This window comes from Zootoca vivipara, chromosome 2 (assembly GCF_965207765.1).
Source record: "Zootoca vivipara chromosome 2, rZooViv2.hap1.1, whole genome shotgun sequence".
In the NCBI taxonomy this organism is placed as follows: Eukaryota; Metazoa; Chordata; class Lepidosauria; order Squamata; family Lacertidae; genus Zootoca; species Zootoca vivipara.
This window is the reverse complement of record NC_142584.1, coordinates 114,084,290-114,094,578: the sequence shown is the minus strand read 5'-3', so window position 1 is coordinate 114,094,578 and position 10,289 is coordinate 114,084,290. Positions and strand designations below refer to the sequence as shown.

Here is a 10,289-nt window from a genome sequence, read left to right as displayed (position 1 = left end):
TACAGTTCAACTTTCGGGGATGATCGAATTTAATATTTTACCTAACATACAACAGTTTTATTTCCAGCATACTGCACACATATTTGGAGAGTGGTGTTTGTGTGAGGCTGGGCTCTGGCTAAGTATTCGCTGTCAATGTGACATCCCAAAATCTGAACCCATGTCCACTATGCTACACAAGCTTAGCAAGTCCTCCTCCTTCATTGGCCTTGATCGCTCAACAGAAGAGAGAGATTTGCACAGAGCCCTTGACTTTTAGAGAAAACGCTGCATGCAGGAGTGTTTGCTATAACACACACACACACACACACACACACACACACACACACACACCACATCTAACAGCATTGGGAGGAAGAGAGACAGGATCGCCAAATGATGGAAGCATGCCTCCACGTCAGCTGCCTGATAAATGGGGTGAAAGGCACCTATATCAGCCACCGCTGAGAGCAGTTCTTCGCACCTCTCCCCTGTTCAGAATGGAAGGGAAGGCGGGCATCCAGTCCTGGCGTCCAATGGAACTTGGGCATATTGAAAGGGGACGTGTTCACTGCAAGAGAGGCAGAGCCAGTACAAACAGGAACAGAGTAGGAAGAGCAAAGCGTCTTTTGTGCATTGTGGATTTTTGAGGGGATATTTACAGAGACCTTTTGCAGGCACCACAGGAGGTCCCAGTGGGTATACCAGCACCCTCAGGCTGCCACACCAGCAACCCCCGACTTAAATGAACATTTCCAGCACTCATTTTCCACTGTATCCTTGTACCTATCTAAACAAGGGGTGGCTCTCAAACCCATCTTTCCCCCATCCGCTGTGAGCCCGCCTATATCATAGGGCTGTCAGCGTCTGGGCGAAATTTTCAAAAATCAGTTAAAATGTCCAGAAAAATCCAGACATATGGCAGCTCAAATCCACAACATTGATTTTTTTTGGGGGGGGGGCAAATTTCCTTTAAAAATAGCTTGAGAACTTTCTCTTTTTTTGCGGGGAGATCCTGCTCAACAACATTTGTGTCTGGATTTTCACTTTTTGGAATATGGCAACCCTACTATATCATGTCCGCAGTGTGCAAATCCACCCGTGTCTGAGGAGGCTGCATTTTCTTCGCAAGCTCTCCTTTCATCCGGAGCATGTAGAGTTTCTCCCCCGTGTGGAGTCTCTGATGAGCAACGAGGCTCTGGCTCCGGTTGAAGGTCTTCCCGCAGTCTGAGCAGATGTACAGCTTCTCTCCCGCGTGCGTCTTCTGGTGCGTGATCAGGCTCTGGCTCCGGTTGAAGGTGCTCCCGCAGTCCAAGCACTTGTAGGGCTTCTCTCCTGTGTGGATTCTCCGATGAGTGATGAGGTTCTGGCTCCGGTTGAAGCTGCTCCCGCAGTCGGAGCACTTGTAGGGCTTCTCCCCCGTGTGGATGCTCCAGTGCCTCGTGAGGTTCTGGCTCCAGCGGAAGGTCTTCCCGCACTTGGAGCATTTGTACTGCTTTTCGCTCATGTGGGTTCTCTGATGTGTGGTGAGGCTGCTCCTCCAGCTGAAGCTCCGCCCGCAATCTAAGCAGGTGTACGGCTTCTCACCCGTGTGGCTTCTCCAGTGTCTTTTGAGGCTTGACTTGAGACGGAAGGCTTTTCCGCAGGCGGAGCAGGTATAAGGCTCGTCTCCTAAGAACGCATCGTGACCTGTGGCATCACTCGAGCTTTCCTCACACATGGCGGGCATGTCCCTGCTCTCTCCTGTGGGGATTCTCAGTTGATCTCCAGTACCACCCGCCTGACAAAGAACAGAGTTCTCTCTCCGCCTCTGCGTTGTTTTTTCTTTCCGCTTGTTTGATCCACGTTGATCTCCTGAGCTTTTCTTCACCTTTCGAAGCTCAGTTTCCTCCAAATGCTCACCATTCATGTGTTCGTCACCTGCTGAAATAGAGATAATAAGGGAGAACAATTTACTTACAATTGAGGTACAGTATCTAAGAACACCAGAGCCCACTGAATCAGGCCAGTAGCCCACCTAGTTCAACATCCTATTCCAGGCATCCCCAAACTTCAGCCCTCCAGATGTTTTGGACTACAATTCCCATCTTCCCCGACCACTGGTCCTGTTAGCTAGGGATCATGGGAGTTGTAGGCCAAAACATCTGGAGGGCCGCAGTTTGGGGATGCCTGCCTTATTCCTACAGTGGCCAACAAGATGCCTCTGAGTATCTCACACAACCTTTGTGCATCAGCCACACACTCCCCACTTGTGATCCCAAGCAACTGATATTCTGAGGCATGTTGCCTCCAACCGTAGGACACAGCTAGCTTGGCTAGCAGCCCTCTCCTCCATAAATTCGTCTGATCTTATTTTAAATCCATCCAAGTTGGTGGCTGTCACTGCCTCGTGTTGGAAGCCAATGCCATAGTTTAATTATGTGCTGTGAGAATGACGTTTTTTGGTCTGTCCTGAATCTTCTAACATTCAGCTTTCTTAGATGTCCCTAAGCTGTAGTGTTATGAGAGAGAAAGGGGGGGGGAAAACCTTTTCTCTACCCACTTTATCCTCACCTTGTCTAATTTTATACCTGGCATCCCCAAACGGCGGCCCTCCAGATGTTTTGGCCTACAATTCCCATGATCCCTAGCTAACAGGACCAGTGGTCAGGGATGATGGGAATTGTAGTCCAAAAAATCTGGAGGGCTGAAGTTTGGGGTGCCTGTTTTATACAGTCAAACCTCGGATCCTGAATGCCTCCGTTTTGGAACGTTTCGGCTCGCAAATGTCAAAAACCCAGAAGTAAATGCTCTGGTTTTCGAACGTTTTTCGGAAGCTGAACGTCCAGTGTGGCTTCTGCTTGAGTGCAGGAAGCTCCTGCAACCAATCAGAAGCTGCGCCTCAGTTGTGAAACATTTTGGAAGCTGAATGGGCTTCCGGAACGGATTGCGTTCGACAACTGAGGTTTGGCTGTACAACTATATCATGCCTCCTCTTATTTGTCTTTTCTCTTAAAGTAAAAAAACCTGATAATAAAACCATAGAATTGTAGAGTTGAAGGGACCACAAGGGTCATTTAGTCCAGCCCGCTGCACTGCAGGAATATTTTGCCCAACATGGGACTCAAACCCATGACCTTGAGATTAGGCATCTCATAATGTACCGACTGAGCTATTGAGTCGTTTTAATATTTCCCAATGATCTTTGCTTTATCGCCTTGACTCATTTTGTTTGCCCTTTTCTGAACTGTCGCCAACTCCACACTATCCCTTTTAGGGTGAGGCAACCAGAACCGGACACAGGATTCCAAGTGCAGTCACTTTAAACATTCTCCCCAAGGAGGAATCCCCTAATTAAAGCCCTGCCAGGCTCTTTGTGGTAAGCAATGGATTGTAACAACAGGTCCTTACTTGGGGAGCTGGAATCCCTTTCATCCTCCTGCTTGATCTCCCGGTGGGACTGGCTCTGTGAGGTTTCCAACAAAGCCTGTTCATCGTCAGGGAAGCTGACTGTGATCACGTGAAAGTGCTCCTGAAACAGCAAACAAGGAATTATTAAATTTGTATAACTCTCTGCCATCGTGCATTCCTGGTCTGGGCAGCACCCAACATATGACAGTAACAACTCGAAAGCATTTTGAAGCAGTAGGAAAGGGGATGCGTTGGGGCTGTCTGTGAGCTACCGAGCCCAATTCATGGGTTTAGAACAAAGCCCAAAATGGTTTGGGACCTAAGGGAGGGAGTCCCACAATATCAACCTTCCCGGGCCCTACAATCAGCAAGGAAAGCCCCATTGGCAGTGCCGCCTCTGGCTGCCACCCGGTTTGCAGTGACCCATGACAGGGCCTTCTCGGTGGTGGTTCCCCATCTGTGGAACGCACTCCCTGGTGAAGTGCCTCCGTCTCCCTCATTATCGACCTTCAGGAGCAATTTAAATGAAGGTTAAGGAAGTTAGACTTGCTTTAAGTTTAAGGAAGTCCATTTCTCAGCTGATGAAGACAATTTGAGATGGCGATACGTTGCGGCTTCCCGAATGCTGCCAACACAGTGCAGGCAGGCATGCAGACTGCAGGAAGGCAGTGACTGGGGAGCCGCAATGTATCCCCATTTCAAAAAGTCTGAAACCGGTATCGCTGTTTGACCATCGCCCAGCTCGAGCTACTACCAGAAAGGCTTCTGGCCTAGAGAACCAAAGCTTCCCAGGCTACTACAAGAAAGTCCTTGGGCCTAGAAAGCAAAAGGCTCCAATGCCAGGACTGGCAATGTCATTTTGCCCATTTCGAACTTCTCTCCTTTGCCCTTCACCTGTTCTTCCTCTTTCTTAGCATCTTGCTGCCTCAGCAGGAAATCTTCTGCCAGGTCTACTGCCTGGGAACAGGTCTCCGGGCCATGTTCCTTCACCCAGCTCTCCATTTCCTGAGGGAGGACGGCCAGGAACTGCTCCAGGATCACCAGCTCCAGGATCTGCTCCTTGGTGTTCCTCTCCGGCTTCAGCCACTGATGGCAAAGATCCCGGAGCTGGCTGCAAACCTCTCGGGGGCCCTCAGCCTCCAGGTACCTGAGCTGCCTAAAGTGTTGGCAGGGTACATCTGAGCTGACGGTGGCCTCCTCGTTCAGGATATCATGTCTTTCTCTCTTGTGGCCTTCTCCTTGCACCATGGAGTCCAGCCTGTCACAGGCCTGTTGACTTGGTTTCTGAGTGCATGGCAGGATTTGGGCCAACTGCTCTGCTGCAACTACTTTAGCATCAACGCAGAGGACAGTTTCTGGCAGCGGTGGGATTCCTTGTCCGGAGCAAGGGGCCTGATGTGTCTTCATGAACTCCTGCAACTGAGCTTCATATTGGTGGGACCAGAGACCCACATCTGGTTCTGCTTTAACAGATAGGGCTGTCCACTGATGCTGAAGAGCTTCTCCCATTTCCTCAGATCCTGGCTGGAGGGCAGCTGCCGGTTCATCCTGGGTCTCCCTTTTAAGTCCCATCTGCGCATCCTGAAACTGGAGACCAAAGGCTGATGAGGATTCATAATCTGTAGTCATTTTATTCTGACGGGGGGGGGGGGGGGAAGAGCCGAGTTGAAGTCAGCCTTCAAATCTCACAGCAAGAGGCAAGAGAAACGCTTAACCTGCGCCTGAATCAGAGTCTGCAGAGATACTCCAGAGATACTTTCTTGAAGTCGATAACTGGAAGCCCTTTCACCTGAGGGAAAAAGAACACAGACAAACAGGAGTTAGACAGTATATTTGCAGGGATGGGGAACCTGTGGCCCTTGAGAAGCTTCTAGACTACGACTACCACCATCCCTGATCACCTGCTGTAAAGTATGGTTAAAGATAAAATAACAGAGTACTGTATACAGGTAGGTAGCCGTGTTGGTCTGGGTCGAAGTAAAATAAAAAAATTCCTTCAGTAGCACCTTAAAGACCAACTAAGTTTTTATTTTGGTATGAGCTTTCGTGTGCATGCACACGAAAGCTCATACCAAAATAAAAACTTAGTTGGTCTTTAAGGTGCTACTGAAGGAATTTTTTTAGAGTACTGTATAGAAGACCAATTCTTGCTGACACAGAACCAGCATGGCTTCAACAAGGAGAAGTCCTGCCTTGTGAACCTATCAGAGTTCTTTGAGAATGTCAGCAAGCACACTTAGGCCTTCAAAAAGCTTTTACCAAGGCAACTCACCTAAGACGCCTAAGTGAGCTTAGCATAATACTAATAAAAATAATATTACTAATGGATGGCTCCCTATGAAGGATCTTGAAGTCATTTTACAATACTGTAAAGGTAAAGGGACCCCTGACCATTAGGTCCAGTCGTGACCGACTCTGGGGTTGCGGTGCTCATCTCGCATTATTGGCCGAGGGAGCCGGCATACAGCTTCCGGGTCATGTGGCCAGCATGACAAAGCCACTTCTGGTGAACCAGAGCAGCACACGGAAACGCCGTTTACCTTCCTGCTGTAGCGGTACCTATTTATCTACTTGCACTTTGACGTGCTTTCGAACTGCTAGGTTGGCAGGAGCTGGACCAAGCAACGGGAGCTCACCCCGTCGCGTGGATTCGAACCGCCAACCTTCTGATCGGCAAGCCCTAGGCTCTGTGGTTTAACCCACAGCGCCACTGTACTATATACATATATGATATATTGTGCTTGGGCTATTTCTCCCTCATGCACGCATATTTATAAAGTTAAAATGATTGCTGCCTATGAACAATTGCATATCCAAAAACAATTAAAAACCCTTACATATTTAAAAGTGGATTTTAAATCCAACACAGGCACAGATTGGGATGATGATGATGATGACAATGATAATGATAATAAAATTTTTATTATTTGTACCTCACCCATCTGATTGGATTGCCCCAGCCACTCTGGGTGGCTTCCAACATATATAAAAATACAATAAAACAAGATGTATGAGAGGTTCGTGTGTGTATTACAAACTGGTCAAGTGGCAGGAGGCAGACAGTAGGAATAAATGGACTGTTCTCAAAATGGAAAGATGTAGAAAGTTGAACACACACACACACACACACACACACACACACACACACGGCCCACAAGGATCAGTACTGGCCTGATCCAGCAGGCTCTTATGTTCTCAAGTGTGCAATTTGCCTGCAAACCTGCAGTCCTCACATGCACTCTAGATGCCACTTTTGGGGACTCTTTGACACGGAGACTTGGGGTGCGCTTCAGAATTTGACACCTATTGAGTTAACAGAGCCACACAGACAATGCAATGGCAAAGTTGTTATCTCAAAAAAATGGGAATTAACACCTTCCTTGTGGATGAAAATTAAGAAAAATGAACAGAATGAAGAGTGAAAAACTACTTATTATACTCGAAACATGTATCTGAAATTAAAGCAGTATGCAAAAAGGATGGTCAAGGAAAGAGAGGGGAGGGGACTGGTTGAAGGGGCAATGAAAGTGTTACCGGTACTGTACTTGCCATTGGAAGAGAAGGGAAGATTTTCAGAAGCAGTCTGGGTACTAAATTTTTTTTGGGGGGGGGGGGGAGTTGGCAAAATTAACATTCAGAAGGGAGCAATTGGACTGGGCAAGTGGAAGAAAGAGGCCTCCCCCAAGAAAGAGAGGACCAGATTGGGCTGGAAACAGAAAATATGGGAAGAAGGGAGAGTGAAGCTGATGGTCTTACTGGGGGAGATAATTGGGAAAGAGCTGGTAAACACTTTATTTACGCATAACAAAACTGATGTTGCAGCAGAGTTGTATCTTACTGCTACTTTTTAAAATGGCATTGCCTAGGGGAGGGGAATGTCTGTGCCGCACTAGCTGTGGGGAGCCTCCTTTTACAGCAGCAGTCTATCCCCAAATATTTAGGTGCCAGGGGTTAAACAAGTGGAGATGAGCCATTTTTATAAGAACCTAAGAAGAGTCCGCTGGATCAGGCCAGTGGCCCACCTAGTCCAGCATCCTGCCCTCACAATGACCATCCAGAGGCCCCATTGGGAAACCCACAAGCAGGATTCAGGCACAAGACCACTTTTCCCCTCCTGTGGTTTCTGGCACCTGGTACTGAGAAACACTGCTGCTTCCAAATGTGGCAGGGCAGAGGAGAGCCCTCAGCAGGTTGCCCTCTCCTCCACGAAACCCACCGATGTTGGTGGTCATCACTGCCTCCTGTGGGAGGGAGTTCCTAAGTTTAACAGTGTGCCGCAGTTAGGAAGTCCGTCCTTTTACCTTCACTTCCAGTGCCAGGACCTCTGACCTGCTCTGCGTGCCCTTCCCACGTGCATTGCAAGGTTTGCTCCCTTAAGGGAGAGGATCTAGGGGAGAAAGGGGGTGCTTCCCTCCTGCACCCCCCCTAGCCCCCCCCCCACCCCTTGTCTCTCCTCCTCTGCACCTTTCCAACACCCTCCACCCACCCAAGGTCCCTTTATTATTGAACCTGGTGGTCATCGGCTCACCCTACTGAAAGCTGCAAAGGAGCCATTCTGCCCCCTCCAGCGAGGAAGATGAGTCCATTACTGACCTCCCCTTCCGCCCGCCCCCATCAGCGTTATTGAGCCTCTCTAGGAATTGGATTCTTTGGATTTAACCATTATAGATCCACTTGAAATTCCCTTCTCCCCCCCCCCCTGCAAGTGGTGCCTCCCGGGCCGAATTTCAGGGCAAGAGCCGCCCCCCTTACCTTTTCACGCAGCTTGCTACATTTGTACGTAGGTGAAGAAAGAATGCACACATCGAGGTCCCAGAGTCTAAAAATTCCCAAACTGCACCCCTGCAGTGATTTAAATATTATTTATTTATTTTTAACAAAGCAAAACGCATGCAACTTTTTTTTTGACGGAGGGGGTTTGATCTTTCTTTATGCGAGGCTCCCATGACACTGTCAGCTGCATAGTAGACAAACAGATTTTTAAAAAAGAAGAAAGAAAGACAGAAAACATAGGGAAAAATAAGAACCACACGTTTTATTGATGGGTGTTATTAAAAACTGTTTGCAAATTAGTTACATATAAAATTGCTTTTAAAAAAAGTTTTTTATTTATACTTTTCAAATTTATACATTTCATTAGTTTTACAATCAATTTAACATTTCAAAATTTGAATTCCTTCCCCCTCTTTCTGCGGTTTCTTAAATTTATTTTTTAATATCTTCTGCATATCCAAATTCATTTAACTTGCTCATTTACTGTAATTATCTACTGTAAGTATATATTCTTATAAAACTGCAGGTTATTACAATACTCCTGCTAATGTTCTTATGTGTTTACAATTTATCTGTAAATATTCAATAAACCATTTCCATTCTTTCATAAAAAGTTTATATTTATTTCTTATTTTTTTGCCATTTCTGCATATTTCATAAGTTCTTGTATCCCAGGCATCCCAGATGTTTTGGACTACAATTCCCATCATCCCTGACCACTGGTCCTCTTAGCTAGGGATCATGGGAGTTGTAGGCCAAAACATCTGGAGGGTCGCAGTTTGGGGATGCCTGTTGTATCCATTCTTTACTGTGATGTATAATATTTCTACAGCCGTTGCCAAGAAAAAGTAAAATACAATACAATAAAATGGAGAATAAAGGGAAATATATGTGGCTATTTAATGGGATATTTTGTCAGTATTATTGTGATAGTTTTCCTTTCATTGTATCTTGCTAATTTCCCAAGAAGTCTGGGGCAGCAGTCCCCTCTCTGCCTGCCTGCCTCCCCCATCGCCCTCCCTTTTCACACACACAAATTATCTTCACAACAACCCTGAAAGGTTGGTTAGACTTTAAAGTAACGGCTGGCCCAAGCTTATGCAGTCAGGATCATGGCTGAGTGGGAATTTGTTAAGGGCATCTTAAGGTCCTAAATGCTGGGAAATTGCAAGGATATCCAATCAAGCTGAATGCTGGAAGATTCAGGAGCAAATAAAAGACTACTTTATGCAGCTCTGCCACAGGAGGCAGTGACAGTCACCAACTTGGATGGCTTTGAAAGAAGATGAGAAAAATTCATGGAAGGAGAGGCCTATCGATGGTTACTAGCCATGAAAGCTATGCCAGTGTTTTCCAAACTTGGGTCTCCAGCTGTTTTTGAACTACAGTTCCCATCATCCCTGATCACTGGTCCTGCTAGCTAAGGATGATGGGAGTTGTAGTCCAAAAAAACCCAAGTATGGGAAACACCAGCCTACAAGGTTGGAGACACCAATGCTTTTGAATGCCAGTTGCTGCAAACCATAGGAGGGGAAAGTGCTTGAATCCTGCTTGTTTGTTTCCCAGGTCAGCCAGTTTGAGAACAGGATGCTGGACTAAATGAACTATTGGCCTGATCCAGAGGCTCTTTTTATGTTCTTATGTAGAGCAGCTGAAGTTAATGACCTTGGCAAGGCCCCATCTGCAGTATACATTTAAAGCGGTATCATACCCCTTTAAAAAGCCCAGCTTCCTCCAAAGAAAGAAGGGAAGAGAAATAAAGTTGCACATGACCGGAATATTCCTCTCGTGTTTTAATTCCCCCATGCGTTCTCCATTTACTGTCCTCTCTAGGACTCTCTAACTCAGGCCCTTTAACCCCTTGGGTACCACAGCTGAGTTGTTGGTGGGGTTGCCTTGCCCTAGGCAGAGCGGGGCAGGGGAACTTCCAACATGGGTAGAACTTGTGCTTGGGACAGATGAGGTTCCCAGCTTTTCAGAGCCTGCGTCATGGCAGGCAGGAATATGAAGGGTCCGGTGGGCCCTCTGAGCATATGCAAAGTGCATTCATTGCCCTTGGGGAGGTACCGCGCGGCTCAGTGGAAGAGCACGGGGTTTGCCTGCAGGAGGTCCAGAGTTCAAGCCCCAGCATCTTCCAATATGTAATT

The 10,289-nt window shown here is 47.1% G+C and overlaps 1 protein-coding gene across 4 annotated transcripts; it reads right to left on the bottom strand.

Annotated features, from left to right (window-relative positions):
- LOC118081242 (uncharacterized) lies at window positions 1-8,141 on the bottom strand. Of its 4 annotated transcripts, XM_088663969.1 has the most exons (5): window positions 7,898-7,975; window positions 5,085-5,158; window positions 4,264-4,956; window positions 3,370-3,490; window positions 1-1,902 (listed from the first exon to the last, which is right to left on the bottom strand). In XM_088663969.1, the coding sequence occupies exons 3-5, from the start codon at window positions 4,939-4,941 to the stop codon at window positions 1,049-1,051; spliced, it is 1,653 nt and encodes a 550-aa protein (XP_088520095.1). In that variant the 5' UTR covers window positions 4,942-4,956; window positions 5,085-5,158; window positions 7,898-7,975; the 3' UTR covers window positions 1-1,048. The 4 variants fall into 4 exon arrangements, with proteins under 4 accessions (XP_088520095.1, XP_088520093.1, XP_034963512.2 ...); XM_088663967.1 differs by lacking the exon at window positions 7,898-7,975 and adding an exon at window positions 8,122-8,141 and having other exon boundaries at window positions 4,264-5,158; XM_035107621.3 differs by having other exon boundaries at window positions 4,264-5,158; window positions 7,898-7,985.
- Between the last annotated feature and the right edge of the window lie 2,148 nt (window positions 8,142-10,289).

What these genes read in the sequence shown, in the direction of transcription:
- LOC118081242 (XM_088663967.1), bottom strand. Translation starts at nt 4,998, where the DNA reads ATGACTACAGATTATGAATCCTCATCAGCCTTTGGTCTCCAGTTTCAG. An exon ending in CTAAGAAAGAGGAAGAACAG is followed by an intron (nt 3,491 to 4,263) that starts GTGAAGGGCAAA and finishes TTGCTGTTTCAG; the next exon opens with GAGCACTTTCACGTGATCAC. An exon ending in AAGGGATTCCAGCTCCCCAA is followed by an intron (nt 1,903 to 3,369) that starts GTAAGGACCTGT and finishes TCTCTATTTCAG; the next exon opens with CAGGTGACGAACACATGAAT.